This window comes from Medicago sativa, chromosome 3 (genome assembly GCF_051527215.1).
Source record: "Medicago sativa cultivar Bolivia chromosome 3, Bolivia_mono, whole genome shotgun sequence".
Classification (NCBI taxonomy): Eukaryota; Viridiplantae; Streptophyta; class Magnoliopsida; order Fabales; family Fabaceae; genus Medicago; species Medicago sativa.
This window is the reverse complement of record NC_140751.1, coordinates 12,812,259-12,833,983: the sequence shown is the minus strand read 5'-3', so window position 1 is coordinate 12,833,983 and position 21,725 is coordinate 12,812,259. Positions and strand designations below refer to the sequence as shown.

At 32.8% G+C, this 21,725-nt stretch overlaps 3 protein-coding genes across 3 annotated transcripts; 1 reads left to right on the top strand and 2 right to left on the bottom strand.

Annotated features, from left to right (window-relative positions):
* Positions 1-4,077: 4,077 nt before the first annotated feature.
* LOC146935838 (disease resistance protein RPM1-like) lies at positions 4,078-7,425 on the bottom strand. Its single transcript, XM_085750918.1, has 2 exons — positions 5,898-7,425; positions 4,078-4,664 (listed from the first exon to the last, which is right to left on the bottom strand). The coding sequence occupies exons 1-2, from the start codon at positions 7,405-7,407 to the stop codon at positions 4,078-4,080; spliced, it is 2,097 nt and encodes a 698-aa protein (XP_085607044.1). The 5' UTR covers positions 7,408-7,425.
* Positions 7,426-11,190: 3,765 nt separating this feature from the next.
* LOC146935837 (uncharacterized) lies at positions 11,191-17,166 on the top strand. Its single transcript, XM_085750916.1, has 9 exons — positions 11,191-12,012; positions 13,021-13,203; positions 13,441-13,553; positions 13,944-14,022; positions 14,892-14,920; positions 15,560-15,653; positions 15,898-15,987; positions 16,126-16,321; positions 16,596-17,166. The coding sequence occupies exons 2-9, from the start codon at positions 13,060-13,062 to the stop codon at positions 16,814-16,816; spliced, it is 966 nt and encodes a 321-aa protein (XP_085607042.1). The 5' UTR covers positions 11,191-12,012; positions 13,021-13,059; the 3' UTR covers positions 16,817-17,166.
* An 880-nt stretch (positions 17,167-18,046) lies between these two features.
* Positions 18,047-19,700, bottom strand: GDC1 (Ankyrin repeat family protein). The gene is made up of 2 exons (XM_085750917.1): positions 19,346-19,700; positions 18,047-18,416 (listed from the first exon to the last, which is right to left on the bottom strand). Exons 1-2 carry the CDS (start codon positions 19,628-19,630, stop codon positions 18,162-18,164), a joined length of 540 nt encoding a protein of 179 aa, XP_085607043.1. The 5' UTR covers positions 19,631-19,700; the 3' UTR covers positions 18,047-18,161.
* Positions 19,701-21,725: the final 2,025 nt, after the last annotated feature.

Genomic DNA, 21,725 nt, shown 5'->3' with positions numbered 1-21,725 from the left:
GATAATAATATGTACAAGAAGAGTATAGAAAGAAAGGACAAGGAGTTATAATAATAAGAGTCATTTTCAGACGGCTATGTAGCATTAAATATAAGGTTGTAAATGTAATGACATATGGTTTCTTTGCTTTGATCGTCATGGTCATATTCTTGTGCTTGCTTCCAAGTAACTAGCAGATGAAAAATAATGAATGATGGAAGACGAAGTCAAAATATGTACCTTACGCACACATGTGTATTCTGCTAAAGCATTTAATTATTATTTAAGACTTTAAGTATAAAGTCTGATTTTTTTTTTTTGTGGTGGAATATAAAGTCTTGTTTTAGAAAAGGAAAATGGTAACAAGAATAACTTTTACATAAAAAAATGGTATGATTATTATTTTGAAAAATATTAATTCAATTTATACTTTTAAGATAAAATTTCTTTTTATGCACTCTTAATACAATGTCTTTGGATATTTGTTAGCATGACTTTTTAAATTAAAATCATACTAACTAGTTGGACATTAGTCAAAAAATTAAAAAATATATATTTTATATTTTTACAGTTTTTTTTATTTTATTTAACACGTTTTAATATTTTTTTACTTTGTTTTTGATTGTTTTTAAAAAGCGAAAGTTGTAGCTGCTAAAATGAAGAGATTCTGGCTCTGTTTGGTAAAAATAGCGGATAGCTGATAAGCTAGCTGATAGCTTTTAGCTGATAAGCTAGCTGATGACTGATGACTGATAAGCTAGTTGAAGTGTTTGGTAAAATTAGCGGTTTAACTAGCTGATAAATGTAAAATGACATAAAAGGGTATTATTAATTCAAAATATAAAGTTTATATAACTTGATATTTAAATATTCAGGAATTCTTAATTCAATTTTGTTTTTTAAAAAGTAATTGAAATTTATAAATTTAATATATCTTTTATATTGTAAATTAAATTTTATTTACTAAAAAATTTATTTAAGTATAACGAGGTATATATATAACTTTTTTGTCAACGGAGGTATATATATTTTTTGTCAACAACATAAGGCAAGAGAGATAAATGGAGGTATTTTGTCAAAAAAAAAACAGAAGATAAATGGAGGTATATATTGTCAGCAACATAAGGCAAAAGATAAATGGAGGTATATATATTGTCAGCAACATAAGACAAGTGAGATAAATAATAACGAGGGATGTATTTGTCAAAAAAAAATAAATAATAATAACGAGGGATGTATATTTATTAGGGAAAAAAACGAGGGATGTATATTAGGGAATTGTAGGTTTGAATTAAATTATAATAAAAGGGTAAAAATGGATTTTAGATAAAACAAAAGGGGTAAAAGTGGAAGAAAATATGAGAAGCTATAAGCTATAAGCTCAAACGCTACTTGGAATAGCTTCTGAAAAATAGATTATAAGCTCGTGAAATAAGCTATAAGCTCATGGTCAAAAAGTGTTACCAAACAGAGCTTTTTTTGTCAAATGAACTTATAAGCTAGAAGCTAATAGCTAAAAGCTCTTTTTTAGTGTTTACCAAACAGACCCTCTAATTGCTACTTAAATATAAACATATTTTGAAATCTAAAATCCAAACACAACCAACCTTGATTTGGATTATAGAATCCGAAACAATGGAGAATCTTTCAAAGCTTAACTGTTAGATAAAGTAAAGCACTATTCTTTACGGTGGCTTAAAGTTACTAACGCCAACTTTATTTATGGCTATAATTCGTGGTGGTCAAGTCCCTTATTGTGTTCAGACATTGGTTAATTGCTTTTTGTAACATTGACAACCTGTAATTATTAAGGATTTCATTGGTACACCATATACTTTGGAGACTTCCGATCGCTGTTAATATATATCAATTTTTATTGTTAAAAAAATAAATAACACGCATGAGAAAAATATTATGATAAGAAAAGTAATATTCTTAGATTTTTTTCCACTTGGCCTGCATTTATAGGCTCGGAAGAAATTACTCCCATGTAATGATTGCTTCAAAGTTATGTTCAGATTTTTTTTTTTATTTTGACCCCTCCAAAGTATTGTAAATATTGGCGTGTTGCAATTGGATTTTATATAAAGTTCGCTTTCCCTAAAAAAATATATATATAAAGTTCGCTCAGTTGAGATTGTTGCCTACAAAAATCTAACAAATGACCAATTGAGAAATTAAAAGAATAATATATTGTTATAATTCAAATAAAAATACAATTTAATCTTCAACTCTTCACAATGTTGGCCACTTTGATCTTGGATGTTAAAAAAAAAAATGTTACCTCGTTGAAAATGAATTTGTGTGGTTGGTGGGAACAACAAATAACACATTAAAATAGCGTCCGATAATCGAGTTTATCCCCTACTGTTACTTAAGAATTCTCACTTTATAGACTCATGTGATTTAATAAGTAGGTTCCTATTAAACCGGACCCATTAAAATAGTGCTCTCATGTTACTGGGCTCATCATCACAACTTATATATGATGATGACATATTTATGGTTCGAACCCCGACCTTTGCATATAATAATGCATGTTTCTGTTAATTGAGTTATGTACATGAGGACGAATAATGACTTAATAACACTAAAAAGGGCAACCCGGTGCACTGAAGCTCCCGCATAAGCAGAGTCCGGAAAGGGGTCCCACCATTTGGTGTATTGTACGCAGCCTTACCCTGTTTTTACACAAGAGGCTGTTTCCAGGACTTGAACCCGTGACCTTACAGTCACATGACAACAATTTACTAGTTGCGTCAAGGTTACCCCTCCAATGACTTAATAACACTCTCAATCAAAATTCATTCATGATTCAATTAGAGTTTTAACTTATATATATTACGTACCTTATGCGCATTTGAATAAATAATCAATGGACGAATTATTCCCTGGCTTTATTATTATCACCAAAAGATGAATTCAAGGGCGTTGTTCTAGGATCAATCTAGTTCTTACACCTTCATTACTATATAGAGTATAAATCCCAGTCCTTATAATGATTTAAAATTAATCATTATGTTATAGAAATTTTGCCAATTGTTTCTTATAAATTGGCAACAATTGCAAATTTAGTCCATAAATTTTAAAATTTTGTTAATATTTTTTGACAAGATTAAAATTTTGCTAATTGGTCCTTTAAAATTTTGAAATTTCATATAACATAAGAAAGAAGAATATTATTACCCTACTCAAACAAAATACAAACAAACAAAGTTCAATTGAACCATTTAAAATGCCAAAAGGTCTTCCCTTAAGTTTTTAATTAGCCAACCAAAATCAATTTAAAGGTAGTTTTTGACATTTAAGCAGTGTTAGCATCCTAGTTTCTGATGTATTATATGACTCACGTATAAATTTGGAGGGAGTCATATGATTATTTTTTTTATATAATAAAAAATTTAAATGAGTTAGGCTCTAGAGGTTCACCAAGGTCATGACAGATTTCAAGACCTAGAGAGTGTTAACAAGAATTATTACAGATTACTGATGGCAGATCATCCTACGTTATTATTATCTGTCATTTTTAGTAGGTTTTACATCCAAAATAGATGAGTATTTGAGCAATTGCTTATGATTTCGGAACATTTGTAATGATTTATATATTTGAGTCATGGAAAAACTATGAAAGAAATGTCAAATTGAAAAAAAACAGAAATGGATGAAAGAAATGTCAAATTGATATCTAAGTGGAGTCCATCTATAGTTCTTTTTTTTTTTTGAAGAAAGTCCATCTATAGTTCTTGATTACAAGATAAGAAAAGTAAAAAATAAAAGCCAAAGTTACTAGGTGTACTGAATCCACATTTCCCTTGACAATTGCAGGATGAGAAGGAAATCTTTTGGACTTAAGGACCATAGTGGAATGAAGAACAAAATACGTTATCTTTGAGCTGTAACATGAAAAATAGATAGAGATTGGAAAACAATACAATGAGAGATATAATAAGTAATGTAACATGAAAAATAGATAGAGATTGATAGGAAAAAGTGTTTAAAAAGATAAATAAGAGAAAGAAAAGTATTGTTTTATAAGAGGAAAGGTACCTTCTTCTTTGAAGCTAGGTAGACACTAGAGCATTCTCAATTGCTCAGGATTCAGGAATCTTTGGAGGAGTTAATAGTGTGAATCTGATAATCAAAGTATTTTGGGCCAATCCAGTGACGATTTAATACAAGAGGAACATTCTTGATAACCCAATTGTCGTGTCCTTTGTCTGGATCAATGCTCGTAACAAATTCATCCGGCATATCAACTAAGTCGAAGACTTTGAGTTTATCCAAGAATTGGATGCCAGAGGGTACCTTCTTCAGGCAAGGGATCTTTTCCACTCGTAGACGTTCAAGAGAGATCAAAGCTCCTTCCGCTATAAAGATAGAATTTACTCTATTCATATGATTGAGAAATAGTTCTTTCAATTTCTTAAATCCTCCATTTTGAAAATGCAAAAATTTGCCATCAGAGGCATTCTCCAACAAATTGAGCTTCAGCAGATTCGGCAAGTTTTTCAGTGATGGCATAGGATCATCTGTCAACTTGGATAAAGCCATCATTAGCTGAACAAGACATTCAAACTTCGGAATCCAATCAGGCAACTTCTCTAGTCTAGCTTTCAAATGAAGCCGATGAAGTTTTGGCGGGGTTGACACAAAGTTTAAGTCAATAATTTCATCCTCGGATATTGATAGACGTTTGGCAAGTGCACCAAATACTATCGAAGTAGTAAAAATATCGATCCCACGAGGACTGTGTTAATCTCAATTAAGCAATAAGGTAAAATATTTAGGATGTGTAAAAGTTATTTTTGGTTTGCCACTAGGCAGTAGATTTAATTGCATAAAATTAAATAACATAAAATAAAGATTTGGTTAGAAAATAGTAGAGAGATGAGATCAGGTCTTTCGAATCATCTATGTTCCCCTAATTAATATACTGCACCTATTCTTATGAATGATTTTCTAGTTCCACGATAGTTAACAAAATAGTCCTAATCAATCCCTTGACTTAGGACCCTCTTCTCACACTACAGCCCCTAATCCCTTAGGTGGTCTAATAATATTTGAAGGTTTAAGCACGTTAACCTAATATCACTAACAAACGATTATCTATTCCTAGACTAACCATGTTTATTAGAACAATCCAATTAGGTCTAAGTCGAAAGCTATGGTCAGTAGTCATTCGTTCTCACGAAATCATGTTTATATGGTGTCAATATATAAAAAGCATTAAGAACAATTGAATTGAATAAAAACTAGATTGTCATTCACAATAAATAGAGTTTCACAGCAACATGGTTCAATTAGGGTTACAAAGAATCATCTCAGACCTAATCCCTAAGAGATTTAGCTACTCATAATTGAGTTTACAAATAGCATAATCAATGAAAGAATTAAAACATACATAAACTGGTAAAGAATGGAGGAAATCGCCCCGTTCTTCAGTCTCCAGGTCTGCAAATCGCACTTTCTCTCTCCAGAATTCGTAACCCCTGTTTTTGGAATAGACTTCAGCTTAAATAGGCACAGAAATTCGCCTAAAATCGTGTCACGTTTTAAGTAAATCGTGACACGTTTTTACAAACAGCTGAAGAAATCGTGTCACGTTTTTGCAATCGTGACACGTTTTACCCCAACGCCGAGAGCATGTTTTTCTGGTCTGGTAAAATCGTGTCACGTTTTGGTAAATCGTGACACGTTTTTGGCGTTTTTCCAGCATCTTCAATTTTTCCTCTTTTTCGCACTTTATCATGCTCAAAATAACTATGAGCTCCAATATTCTTCAGAAAATTACTTTCTTCAAAATCTTCAACTTTTCATGCTTTTCTTGCTTTTCTTGCTGCTTAAGTTGCCTTGTGAACTCCAAAATGTGATGAAAATGACACTAAAAATAGCGAATAATTGATTGTCATCAGATATTGCAGTGATATTAAGTGATTCAAGGCATTGCATCTCTACTACTGCTGCACTTATGGCATTCCCGTGTTCTCTTCTTACATGCTTTAAACCTAACTTCCTTAACTGCCTAAGCATCTTCATCTCTTCAATGAGATCCACTCCCCCATGATCTACCTGCACATAATAAAGATTTTGTAGGGAAGTCATGTTTTTAATACCCTTTTCCATCAGCACACCAGTTGTAGAGCCTAGAGCAGAATATTTTTCTTCAAAGTTACGATGGAAAGCAAGAAGATGCCGTAACTTTTTCAACTTGTTTATTTCACTTGGTATCTCATGCACAAGTGTTTCTCTTATATCCAATGTCTCTAAGTTATGCAGCTCACCAACAGATTTAGGAAGAGCCTTTACTTTCGTATTCCTTAGGTTAATGTACCTCAACTGAAAAAGATTCCCCAAATTTTTAGGGATATGATTCAACGATGTACCTTGAATGTCAAGTACTTTCAGAATCCGAGACCGCGAACAAAGTATACCTATGAAATGCTCCAAAGATCCACCTTTTTCAAACACATGAACAACACGAAAATTTGGATTATTAGTGCTCCTTAGTACATTGTTTGGACTAGTGGCTATAGATAGGCGTCTAGTTTTTCCAACCACGACTGATACACTGTCTTCTTGCACACTACGACCGAAACTTAAATCCTTCATTTTTCTAATGATCACTTCCCTTAGTAAATCACGTACTTGACATGTTTGAACTTTTCCTTCAAAGCCAACATTTGAGACCTGAACCAGACTTCTTTGAATCAATTCAGACAAGTATTCCTCGGCAACTTGCTCTGGAGTTCTTCTCTCTTGCAATTGAATAAACCCTTCAGCTATCCATTGTCGAGTTAATCTCCTATGATTAATAACATAGTCCTCTGGATATAAACCAAAATACAAAATGCATGGTTTCAAGTAGTAAGGAAGGCCATCATAACTAAGTGACAGAATCTTTGTTAGACTCGTTAAATGGGCATTACGTCCTAATTCCAGGCTCAGATTTTGACTCACCTTTTGCAATTCAATAATTGTTTTAGATTTTGTTGAAAGTAGACCACCAATGGCTACAATTGCTAGAGGAAGCTGCTTGCATTTTCGAACAATTTCTTTCGATACAGCCTGAAGCTCCGATGGACAATGCCCACCAAGTTCAAATCCAAACACCTTCTTGCAGTAGAGTTCCCATGCTTTGTTTGGAGGCAAAAGCTTCAGGTTGTGAACATATACTAGAAAGGATTTTTTGAAAAAATCCGCAACTTGCATCATTCTAGTGGTGATTATGATCCTACTACCTTTATTGTTTTTAGGCATCGCAAATTCAACCTGGTCAGAAAAATCTTGTTGCCATACATCATCAAAGAATATCAAATACCTCTTATGTTGCAAGTATTGCCTCACTTCTATAATCAGTGACCGGTCATCCATTTTGTGTAACATCTGCGGAAGAGAGTCTTCAGTTCCCCGACAAAATTGCTCCATCATGTTTATCAACAAACCTCTCACAGTGTTCTCATGCAAGCTTTGTGATGATGTGGCACTCTAGAAAAGCTTCTCATTCTCTAATACTAAATTGTCATTCTTAGAAAATCTTCTCACTTCACTTATAACTTTTCACCTTTTGATATATCTCATTAATCCTCCCCTAAATAATAATGTGTGAATCTAATGTAGGGAGGAGGTTAAACGAAAAATAGGGGTCTCATTTGCACATATTATAGTCTCGGCTAATGGAGAGATTGTGCTAAAATCATATCATATGTTTTTTAAATTCAACTTTTTTATTTTAATACAAAATTTGTTTTGTATTTAGCACCAAAATTCTAAATATAACATGCATCCTTCGTATATGCTGAAATTAAATGATGAAACTATAATTATTCAAATTAAATTTTAATAAATAAATTATTTGTAAATGGGAGGAGGAGAAGATGAATAATTATTATTTTTTTTATCTAAAAACTATGTTGTCATGTAGTATTTGAATGGTAAATATGAAAACGAGTCATTTAATTTAATTTATTTATTAAAATTGAGTTGTTTCCTTCTATTTTCTTTAAATAAAATAATTTCATTGACTCAAGTTAGAATATAAATTTGATAATATATTATTATAATTCATAATTTTTTCTTTCTGAAATCCACAAACGTATTAAAATAAATGTAAACAAAAATAGAAGATATAAACTAAACCAAGAAAATATATTAAAAGAAATTTTTATTAATTTCTATTGATTTCTAATAGAGGTGAATGACACACTATTTATGTCAAAAATAATTTTTATCTACTCTATACTCTATATTCATACGAGAGAATAACAAGTTTAAAATATTTTAATAGCTATATTATTTTTAATTAAAAAATAATTCAATAGAGATCCACCAAATTTATTATTTTCAAAAACTTTAAAAAATATATATTATAATCAAACCCGTGTAACGCACGGGTTGAATACCTAGTATTTCTTAATAATTAAGCCTATTGAAAATTTCAATGGTATACCAAAAGCATAAATAGAAGCCTTGAATAAAACAAATAATGGCAAAACTTTGCTTTGACTTTTGAAGCTTAAATTTCCTTAGAACCATTCAAACACAATACTAGAATAAGGGTCATGTTAACTTGTGCCCTAAGAGCACATGTTAAGGATCTAAAAAAAGAAATAAAACATAAACTTTGTATTGAAAAAATAAGTTTTTAAACTTTCAAAACATTGAATGCACAATTTCCAAAAATTAGTTTCTACAATTGGCTTCTAAACTTGTGCCTTAAGGGCACAAGTTAAAACAATAATTGTAACGCCCCATTTTAATTCTATTATTTTTAATAGATGTGTGAATATTTTTATATGACTTTAATTGTTAAATATATGATTTTATGTGAAATATGTATTTTGTGTGATTTTATGTGATATATGGTGTGATGCTATTTTATTATATGATTTATGTAGTTGTATATTATTTAAATGAATATGGCTTTATTATTTGTGGAAATATTAGGAGAAATAAAAATAGGAGTAAAATATTAATATTTTGGTTAATGGGAGTCAATTAGTAATTATGTGAAATTAAGGGAGTTGGGTGAGAAAAGAAAAGAGTTATATTTTTGGGAGTAAAAGAAAGAAACGTGAGAACAGAAACATTTTCACGTACAATTGAGAAACAACTGGTTTTGGAGAGAAAAAGGAGAAGAACCAAGAGAGAGCTAGAAAGGAATCGATTGCTGTAGATATTCGTTCATTTTTTGCTGAATTAAGGTAAGGGTGGGATTCTTTTCAATAATCTTGATATATAATTTAAAAATTGATGAATTTGTTGTTCTTGGTTTTTAGGGTTTGAGAAGTTATGTTAGATGATGAATTATGTTGTTGAATTGCATAATTGTATGTTGTTTTGCTCCCTATGTTGTATACTAAACCTGTAAACATGTTTGTAAACCAATTTGGGTGATTAAGGGATCAAAGCTAGGATTTTTGGGGTGAAACTATGTTGAAATCGCAATTTTTCTGAAACCTGAAGCAGGACGCGAAAGCGTCGCATTAGCGTCCAGAAAGCGTCCTCAGCTTGTAGCTGCCCAGAAATTTTTGTGGAGGACGCGAAAGCGTCCTACCCATTTGCTGAGGACGCTAATTCGTCCCATTAGCGCGCAGAAAGCGTCCTCATCCTGAGTTACGACATTTTGGACGTGAAAGCGTGCTTCGCTCGCGAAAGCGTCCTGTCCCTTTTTGTAGAGGACGCGAAAGCGTCCTTCTGTCGCGAAAGTGTCCCTGGTCCAGTACGGCCATTTTCTGAATTTTGTTTAGAGCACTAGGGGTCTATTCTAATTATTTTAATAGGTTCCTTTGATTTATTAAGCCATGTTTATGAAGTGAATATATTATTATCGAAGGTTGTACTATATGAAATGTATGTGTAAGCACTTTTGTATAATAAAAGTTGTTGTTCCATTGTCGAAGTTGTTGTATCGTCTAATGTCGAAGTTGAGGAGTGTGTCATAATTGTTTTAGGCACATACGTTGTTGTCGTTGTTGAAGTTGTATGTTGATATACACAAGTTGAGTCCATTTGCATACTCACATCTGTTGGGGGCTCATGCCCTGGAATGTTTATCATTCAACCGTTGGGGGCTTATGCCCTGGAATGTTTATCATTCATCTGTTGGGGGCTTATGCCCTGGGATGCTTTAACCATCCAATTTGTTGGGGGCGTATGCCCTGGAATGCTTAGCATTCAACGCGCGTAGATTGGTACCACCTGCATGATGCATTAGTTGTTGTTGTCGTAGCATTGTTGGGTTGTTGTTGTCGTTGTAGCATTGTCGAGTTGTTGTCGTTGTCGAATTGTCGAGTTGTCGGTGTCGTTGTGGATAATGTTGTTGTTGTTGTTGTCGTACCTTGTTGCTGAAAATGATTATGTTGTTGCTATATGTATTCTTTATATACATTATTAATGATGCATGTTGTGATATGTTGTTGTTTTCATTAATTTGATGAATTATATATTATTATTATTGGATAAGTTTCTCACTCCTTCTGCTTGAAAATGTTGCCCTTCGTATGGGTAACTTGCAGGTAATGATGGCTTGTAGGTTGATTGGCTCAAGTGTCTAGGGCTCTGATACATATTAGGATGGGGATTGTTGCGAATGTCTTCTTCATTTCTTTTATGTATCATATTTTGAAAAGACCTCGTTGTTGGATTTATTATTGTTGAGGATAATGTCTATTACGTTGAGGCCTTTGTGCCATTAATTTCGTTGACGTAGGATTTGGTTGAAATTATATTTTCTAAAAGAACTATTCCGCTGCAGTTTGTAAGATATTTTAAATATTTGTTTAAATAAATAGCTATTTTCTATTTATGAAATTTTGAAAGGCAGTGTGACACTCCGTATGTATGGTTACTCTGATTATTATAATTAATATTACGTTGTTGGGAGAACGGGGTGTTACAATAATTTATAAAGAAATATAATAGATACTACTATAGAATTATTTGTTTTTATAACCATCTTGCAAGGATGTTACATTAATATGTACATAAAATGGCCATAGGGACCAACAAAATGAAAAATTTAGCGAGGATGAAATCATCCAGTTTTATTTTTTAGAGACTAAAATCAAGCTTCGAAAAAAAATTATTTAACTCCTGATTATATATATATATATATATATATATATATATATATATATATATATATATATATATATATATATATATAAGAGTTGTTATTCACCAAAGTCATGACAGATCTCAAGACCTAGACAGTGTTAACAAGAATTATTACAGATTACCTATAAAATGAAAATAATCACTTGATAGTAAGAGTGGAACCCATGCTCTTACGGGGGAGGTATGAGTCAACTGTTTATAAACTGAACTAAACTTTATTGAGGACTTACAAGAATTTTATCAATAAATAAAGTGTGTTTTGATAGTATTATTTTGAATTTTTAATTAATTAAAATGTTAAATAACTTTGGTCCTTACAAATATCTAAAATTTTCTTTTTTAAACAAGTTTTGGTCTCTTGAGTATTTTATGTTCGATCGTTGTTTTTAAGTTAAGTCATGTTCGATTCATCAAAAATGCTAAGATCACAACAACATCTTGGTGGAATCCATTCGACAACATATTATACGCGCGCACAATTTCAAATATTTTCATTCATTTCAATTAAAATTTATTTAAGCAATGAGGTTATGCCACATAACACGTCGTGCGGGTCGTGTGGGGAATATTGTCGTGCACAATAGCACTTCTCTCCATTCATGTTTCAAATGAATTATTATAAAAATGTTTAAAATATTATAAAAATATCTCTCACCAAAATTCAGATTTTTTTTTTTAACAAAATATGAACGAAATTCATAATTAATTAATTCATTCATAGTCAAAAAAGTTAAACTTTTGCAAGAGAGATAGGGACAAATTTGAAGATTTTTAATTCTTAATAATAATTAACCTACCCTTCTCCAAAACACTAGTATATCCTTGTGTTGCACAGCGTACTTCATACCTTTGCAGAAACCAAAAACTGTCCGGAAAACGCACGCAGACTTGCCGGCGGAGTTTGTTCATCCAGTCCAGGTTATTCCATTATTTTAATTTTGATTTTCTCAATCGAATTATTTTAATTAATTTGTTTAATTAAGCACTTATCATATATCTGCTTATGTGAACTGTTTTCATATAAGCTATAGCTATTATGAACTGTTTTCATAAACTATCTTTCAGAGCTTATTGTAATAAGCTGAAAACAGCTTATGAGCTGTTTTTGTAAGCTCTGCCAAACAATATCACAAGTGATTATATCAATAGAAAAGCTCAAAAAAGCTAATGCAAACAGACTATTAGTATAATAGCTGCAAATTTAATATGTTAGAAAGCAAGTGTCAAAGTAACTAACTAACCACATTTTATTGCTGAGACTTTCTCAAAGTTTCGTTGATTGCGGATGCTCATCAAATCTGTTTTAAACATGAGTAAGTGTATGTTTGGTTATGCGGTGAGAAAAAATTGATTTTGAGTAAATTGATTCTAGCTAAAATTGAGTTGAAGGTAAAGTTATGTTTGTTTGGATACATTCATGTAAAAGTGAGTTGAAGAGTAAATTTGTTTAAAAATCAATTCTAGAATCAGAAGCTATGATTTCTAGCTTCAAGTATAATCCATTCTAGAGGCAAAATCAATTATACTTTAGAGGAACCAAACAGGGCAAACTCAACTCTAGACCTCTAGAATCATTTTTGGCTCCTCCAAAAGTGGAACCAAACGTAAACATGGGAAAGGTATTTGATGAGGCGAGGGGCAGAGAATTAGCACTTGTGCCCATCCTGACTCATTGTCGTCCCTAGTAAAAAAGAAAACGAATGTCAAATCGAGAAAACATAGGATATATAAAAATTTAAATATCCCTTATGTTTACGGTGCCGAAGTTTTACAAGTTTAATTTCTGATTACATCGCCAAATGTTGCTGAATATAATTACTTGTGTATGGCCGCATTTCAAAAGTTCATAATATGGCACTCAACATTTAAATACACTAACAATGCTTGAATTGTATTCATTTTCTTTGTTCTTTGTTTTGTTTGCAGATAATAGCTCGGCTGTTGGATTTAGATTGCAAGGATTCGATGGGTACTGAATTTGAAACAATTGAGGGTCGAATAACATCTATGCTTTCACAGCTCCAATGTGAGTGTGGCATCCTTGAAAGATTGGTATACAAGAATAAGAACCAGCACCGCCGCTGTTCCTATTTCCAGCATCTTATGAAGGCATGTATTGTAGTCTAATTTCTCTGAAATCAGTTTTCAACTACAATGATGTGAAATTGCTTAGGTTTCGAAAATGTTGTGAAAGCTTTTTTTCTTTGACTCCCTTAGTTATTTATCTGACTGTAACTGGATTTGTGTAGAAATTCGAAAGGGAAATTTGTAGTTAGTAGTTACAATTGCTTTTACATGCATGTAATGTGTATTTACGAGTCATTATGTGGTTTGATAATTTATTAGGTGAGGAGGGATTTAAGGCTTCTGCAGTTGGCAAACTTGGAGGAGCTTGTAAGATCATGTTTCTCTGTTATCAAAGAAGATAGACCAAAACAGAAGATTCATCTTTTAGAGAGGTAGGTTTATGTTATTTCTTTCAGTTTTTTTGGAGTTTTTCTAATTATATGTGTGGAGGTTTAATTTAGATATTAAACGAAGATAACTGAGGAGGTGACGTGATTGTGTGTATAAAACATGCTGAGTGTCTTACATGTTTGTGGTTAAAGAAAAAGTAGGTGAATATGAATGTTGCAATATAGATTATAATACAATTACAGTCCTCTGAGAAATGGCTCACTCTCATGCATACTTAAACAGATTGAAGTCGTGTTTCTAACTTGCCCTTCATTTGGTTATTGCTTTCTGAGATGTGTTTCTGCTGAAATTTCTTTCTTCAAAATGTGATGTTATTATAGGCATGGTCATGTTTGTAATAATATATTGTTCTACTTACTGTTTCATGACAGTTTGAAAAGGAGAAAATGCAATGATGAAAAGAGGAATTTTTTGGACCGTCTTTTAGGATCTGCACGACTACTAGAAGAGGTGAAATTGCAGCTATATAGTATTAAGTGATTCTGTTGCTGTTTTCAATAGTTTTAATAATAATAAATTAAGATCATTGTGTTTCTACTTTGCTGGCTCATTAGTTGCTGCTTCTTCTCGTGCATAGGGCATGACTACGAGGATTCAACACATTAACTAATGCTGATAGGAACTTGGGTATCATGGGGTACACAAGTCCCACATTGAGTATTACAGGGTGCTCGACTGCTCAAGCGCTTGGGGAAGAATCAAGCCACATCAAAACTTCATTGAGCATCCCATTCTACTTAATACGGGACTTGACAACCTCATAATACCCAAGTCCCTATGACAGGACCACCTTGGAAGGCCGATGTCCCGACGGCTGTACTCTACAATTCTTCACTTGACCTTTCTAGTCATCCCCTCCGTTGGTAGTCCTTTCTGATAGGTATCCAAGCACTTCGAGACCTCCCTTTAAAGCTAGCTATCATGGGGGGAAGAACCAAACCACTTAAATACTCCACCAAGCATCCCATACTACATGATGTGGGATTTGGATACCACACAATACTCGAGTCCCTATCAGATTCTAATTGGGATTTTTTACCCTGCATAAATCATAATAATAGATTTTTTGTGTTAACCTTCCGGTGCTAAGGAAAGGGGCCCCTAGTAATCCGGAGTTTGGCTGGCAGGTAAGTAAAGTCTGGCCAAGAATTGTTCCCATCAGGAATCGAACTCGGGTTCTCCTGAACGATTCGTCATAGGAGGAGCTCATTAACCACTTGAGCCCAATCACTTGGTTACATAATCATAGATTTAACAATAGACTACTTGTTTTTTCCTCTTTTTTCTTATTTCAACCAATGTTCTGTTTTCCCATGCAGATGGTTGAACCAATGCTGAAGGCTGCAACGTATCCTTCAACTAGTATCATGTGGTTTCTATTAGAATATTTTGTTAATTTATACTAATTACTCTGGGTTTAGTTGATTGGCCATATCTTGATCGCGGTATAATAAGAAATGTTAAACCTTTGTCTTTTACTTCATAATTCATAATATAGGTACCAGTTGATCTTACCAAATGATACTTACGAGTTTAGTATTTGTTTTTCATCTTTTTTTCCCTGTAAATACAATTTCAAACAACTTTCAGAATTTCATTGCTTAAATTTAGTGTTATATAATTTCTTGATCTGTGCTAAAATTTTCTATGTGCTCAGTGATTACTCGTTTATGTTGATGTTTTTCCTTCTGCATCTCTGTTATAAGTTACAGATCTTTGTTGAAATAGGGAACAGGAACTTCAGTTTTCATATTGGATAACCTCAGTTTTTCTGGTAAAAAATAACCTCAAAGTTGTGAGATTCTGAAGCATTTTACCAAAATTTGGTTGGTTCTATGATATAATCTATTATTTAATCCTTTAGTCATGTTTTTTCTGTATACTTTGGTTAGAAATTGTTACCGTGGTCAGCTCCAGTATCATTTAGTGCATGCTTCTTGAACATCTTTTTTGAGTAATCTGTTCAGATTCCTTGACTATTTAATAGTGAGATATCTGTATTGTTTGCTCGATCCTTTTTTATGGGACTTTCTGTGACAATTATGGCTTTGTTAGCACGTCTACGAGTTTTGGTTCAACAAGTAAGTCTCCCATGTTTTATGTATTATAATTAAATTTAACTTTGTCAAGGTTTCATCATAGTTAAATTGGAAGTTGTTTAATGTGGTACACTGATACTGAGGTTATTTGTAAATTGACTATGAAGTACAAGTGATATTATTTGGTACTGTAAATGTAAAGAATTCGTGCTATTTAAGATGTTATGTTATATATTTCTGTGATTTTGCATTTATCCCGATTGATCGTTTTTCCATTCTTATGCAGATATTACTTGACATTGTTGATTTGTTCAACATGGTTTCTTCCCTGTCTAAAAAGAAGCAATCAATAAAAATAACTCATGAGGGAATAGAGGTTAGTTTGTGGGTGTACCACTAAATTCTCTGTTGTATACATATGCATAAACACTTGTATGTATAAAAAATAATAATTGACATGCTAATTGCTAATATATTCTTTCTTCATCTATTCTGATGTATACTACTGAATCAGGTTTTTAGAGAATTCTACCCTGCTAGTGATGACGATGATTACGTTACATTAGAGTGTGTCTGGAAATCAGATAAGTATATATTACTTGAGAGGAAGCATAAAAAGGAGAATGAAAGTCAAGGTGAGGACTCTGGTGGAAATCTTTCTGTTCAAGCATCAGGTGTAAACTATGACACTATCGAGTCTATTCTTGGGGGTAAGAACCATGATATGCTCATTTCTGTTATTACTGAATCACTTTGTGTTCTTTATTTGTATAATTAATTTAAAGAAAATGCTAACAAGTAACAACTGCCCTTAGGGCGCTGGATAAAAAGTTTAAAGTAGAAATTTATTCTTAATTGGTGCATTGTTCAGTTGGTGATAATTGATTGTTTTATGATAAATGTTTCGTTAACATGGCTTGTATTCAATAAAATTCATTAACTGAGAGTTGTCTTGTTAAACATGGTAAATTGCGTCTTGTGCAGATGACCAACATGACCCGGAAACAGGTGAAGCAGATGCTGCAGCTAAAGAGGATCCCCCTCATGTCAAGGATACAAATACTGATTTGTTGGCAATCCCGTCGCAAATCTATGATTTTATGGAGACTGTGTTTGGTAGCGAGGAAGGAGGAGAAAATCTTTCTACGACAAAAGCCTCTCTCCATGAATCTTCACCAGAGGGTGACTTGCATGCATTATCATAGTCTTCAACCGGTAGCAAACTCCATTCCGGTTCGAAGGTGGCATTTCTGTCTATAAAGAATCCTACATTAGTGCCACAAAGTGTTCAAAGTAGTATTTCTATGTTAACTAGCAATGCTAAGGTTAAGTCATTCCATTTCATGGGAAATGAAACTGATCAAACAAAAGATGAAAAAGAGGATTCACTTGCAAGTATACTTGCTAATGTAAAAGCAAAGGATAGTCTTTTATAAGCGATGATATTTTCAAATGCAAGAACATTGAAAATGTCTCGATTTTTTGTTATGAATCTTTTGGTGGTACTGTTACAGTAGGAAAACTTGATTTATCATGAAAGGCATTAACGTTGTCCTTGAAGAATTAATCGACTTTTGATTAACACAAGAAAACTTGGTTATGGTATCATTCTCTATTCATTAGCTTGGATTTCGTACATTAGATCAAATCTATATGATCTTCATATGATATTTACAATACCGAGTACTTTGTTAAAAGGAAATTTTTTAAAGCCATGTATGTTAGCTAAATCAACTGACAAGTTTGTTATATTGTTATGTATAACCTACCTATCAATTGCGAAATTTTGGGCTTGAGACTAAGTCAGGGTGTGCGTGGGCGAAACTTTGAACCATGCGTGCCAATCGAAATTGGTCAGATTTATGTTGTAGCCTTGTAAAAGTGACATGTAATGTTTCGTCTTCACAGTAATGGAATTAAAATATTGTTCCATTCCAGTTAAATTAATCTACCCTAGCAGTTTAGGCTCCTTAGAAAGCAACAAATCATCAGTTTAAGCTGGAACATTATCACAGTTGTAAGTATGTTCTGAATACAAGTTCACTAAAGCATGTGCACATCTTGATCTGGAACAAAAGTTCAAAAAGACCTGGAAATATACATTTACAAAGCAGTGATATACTATGAATGTGCACCGCCACTATAAGTTGTATCAACAAGAGCCATACAAGAGGTTCCTGAAGAAGAAAAAAAGAGCCATACCAGAGGAAAGTTTTATGTGCAAATTGGCAACTCAATCTCAATAATGTTCCCTCACCATCTGTTTTGCAGTAACTACTTTATGAATGTTATCAGTTCTCAATGACGCATTGACACAGACCCAGACACTGACACACGTCGGACATCAGACATACCTTTAATCTGAAGTGTCAGTGCTGCATAGTTTGTTATTTTTTTAGTATATTTATGATAGTCAGAGGGAATAGACTGACAGAGACATAAACTTCATGCTAATGATAAAGGCCAAATCATATGAAATAACATAGTTCAAAAGTTATCATAACATAAACAACTATGTAGCTGAAATGGCAAATAATGGTAACAAACTAATCATGCTCTCTGCACTGAAAAATTAAGAATGAAATCTTTAACTTCAGCATTAGCTCTATCCAACGCTGTCCGTCCATCTGCGTCTTTTACATCATATTTTGCTCCTGCTTTCAAGAGTTCCTCAATTTTCGGCAAGTCACCTTCTGATGCAGCTAACAACAGTAGAATGTCCACAGGGTGAATTTTTTGGCTTAGAAGAGCCTCCATTTTATCATATGTTCCCTCAACGGCAAGCATCCCCATATAGTTGAAGTACTGCAAAAGATTATGATGCAAATATAAATACTTTCCATCGCATGCACATTCTCTTCGAAAACTAAATTTCTAAATTACAATGCCTGATGACAGCCAATAAGAGAAGATTTTTCTGTTTAAAAAATGAAGGACAGACTCAGTGATGATTTTGAGTTGGGAGCAGACAGAATTTAAGCACGTATCATGATTTACAGCAACTTCAACCGAACCAAATTTTATGTTCCATCTTTATGGAAGAAATATAAAATTACTAATCTATCTTCACCATTCGCGCTTTCCTTCAATTACATTTTCACTTTCCCAATTTCTATGCAGTTATAAAATTCTCACACTAACATACTCAGTCACTGAATCATGAATATCTCTACTCAAGTTTCTATTCAGTATGTTTCATTAAACTGAAAATCATGATGACAACCGTTTTGTTCTCACATATTTTCTGAGTCACTCTAAGAACATATAACATAAACACAATCCTCCAAGGTTACACAAGTTAAAAAATTTCCTAGCAAATACAATGACTATCTATGCCAAAATCAAAGCAAAACTATGACAAAATGGCATGCACAAATTTTTTAAATATATGTTTTTTTTTAATAAAAAAATTGTGGAAAGGGGAAATTATCCTCTAATTTAAAGTGACACTAACCGTCTCCAAGGAGATTCAAACTTCGTCTCTTAAGGTTACAAAGTCAAACTCTTACCACTGAACTGATTTGCTCGTAGATAAAATCTATTTGTTTTACTAGGAAGATTGCATGCACAAATTCAATAGCATAAATGTGAATAAAGGTATAAAAAAGGGACATGCAACAAGGAAAATCCAGTATTTTGCAGTTATTTTACACAAACAAATGTATCATTAAATTCATGATAAAATAATAAGCAATTAAACAAATATAAAATATATTTCTTAGTTTACTACTAACCTGTTCAACATCATCTCTATCAAAATCATCACGAGACTGGCTACCATAAATACCAGCACCTTCAGCATCAACACCATTTTTACCAAACTTGAACCAGCATGTAAATCTTGAACCATTAGAGGGTCCAAATTTAGAGGTGAAGCTTGAGCTTGACCATCCAACACTCTTAACTCTAATACCAAGAAACCGAGAAGACGACAATTTTGTGGAAGAAACTTGTGAAGTGATCAAAGACTTAGAATTTGAAATGATGGGTTGGTGAGTTATGCATGTGATTGAAGACATTTTTGTGTTTGAGTTTGAGCTCAACAACAAAACTTGTTTCAGTTCTGTGTTCTACTATGTTCTATGTTCTATCCATCCACATGTCTGAAAACTGAAACATATATAAGGAAGTGATTCAGTGCTTCTCATCTACCGTGTGTATCTGTGCAGGCATATTTTTGGGTCGTTCATTATGTGATTGGTTAAAACACAGCATTTTGAGAGACATGCTTTCTTTTTCTTATTTATCTATTTTGTTTATTTTGACCTTTTTTTTGGAACATTAGTGTGAAGTTGGAATTAATTGGAAGATTAAACACCAAATAATAAAATGTTGAGATAGTGCTATGTGAATTGAAAAAATAAAGAGTGGGGTTCCACATAAAATATAACACACGCATTAGTAATGTCTGAAATCCGCTACCAAGCGCTCTGGAGCGGAGCGTAAGTGTAAAACAGGAAAATCGGACGCAATCTTGTGGAGCGGAGCAATCGGGTAGCGGCGAAGAGCGGACGCTTTCTCCATGACGAGAGAGGGGGACACAAAACGACTATATTTTTCTATGGACGAGAGAGAGGAAGAGGAAAGAGAATTTTTGTGAGATTAAAATCTACTGGTTAAAGAGGGTCTGAATACAAAGTGGGATATAACTTTATTTTGTGGTGTGGTACAACTGTACTTTTCCTTTTAACAAAGTGGGATGCAACTTTACAGTACTTTGCATTCAGTTTTTACTTTTTTTTTTTTTTTTTTACAGTTTTTTCTTTTTTTGAAAGCTTTTTTTTTAAGGTTCTTTTTACTTAAATTATTATTATTATTATTATTATTATTATTATTATTATTATTATTATTATTATTATTATTAATTAGTAAATTTTGGTAGGTATACAAAGTTTTCATTAAACTTTGTTTTTTAAAGGATTTTATTCAATTTTGCTAAGAGTTGTAGCTTTTATTTCAAATTATGAATATTTCATAAATTTTGAGTAATATTTAGCGTATTTTAGTAATTTTTTTAGTACAGTATGATATTTAGTATTAAATATATTAGTGTATGCATCGTCGGAATAGCACCCGATACAGGCCTGCATCCCGCACGACGTTTTTGCTTTGACAACAGAGGTAGAACCTATGAATGTGTATTCATTGGGTATGCTATAAATAGCAAATCATATATGTTTTATGACCTAAATGCAGAAGAGAGCATAAAATTAAACGATGTCGATTTCTATGTAAATAAATATGCCTTTAAATAAAGAATAGTGGGGGTGCTAGTGGGAGCAAGCCACTAGTGGGGGCAAAATAAATTCTCATTTTAAAATTAAGAGTTAGTGAGGGCGCTACATCTGATCACATTCCAGTAATTAAAAATAGTGATGAAAACATTAAACAAGATGTTATAGAACCCCGAAGATGTAAGAAAGCAAGAATTGCTAAAAAAATATGAACCTTGTTATATGGTTTATACATTAGAAGAAGATCCATTAAGCTTTAAATAAAGAATGTTGCTCTTCACCATGCACATTTCGCTCGCGCCCTGCAGCCGTTCCAATTATACCCTTGCACATGTTAACTAACGCAAGTGTAAATGTATGCGTTAGTTAACATCCGTTATGCAACTTAAGTAACGCAAGTGTAAAACACTGCGTGAGTTAACTTGCGCAGCCATTAGCACATGCGTGAACGCTGCGTGAGTTAACTTGCGCAACAATTAGCACATGCGTGAGTTAACATACGCAACCATTAGCACATGCGTGAGTTAACTCACGCATATTCTGTGCATACAACCAGAAGAGGCAGAAACCTCTATTTTCCCTATTTTTTCAATCCTTCTTTCATACATTCACTCAAGAACAAAATTTTCATCATTCATTCAATAATGCATTCAATCAAGAGCAACTCATAATTATATTACAAAAAATAACAGAATAAAACAACGGAATAAAATAACGGATACTGTCATAAAAACGCTAAAAAGCGCAAGTGTGATAGGATTACACCCAAATCCAACAAAAATGTCAAAAAAAAAACTACACAAGTCATAAAAGCTACACAAGTCATGCTGGTCCATCCCGTGGACTCCTACTCCTCCTCCGCGGAGCCGGCACCTGCTCC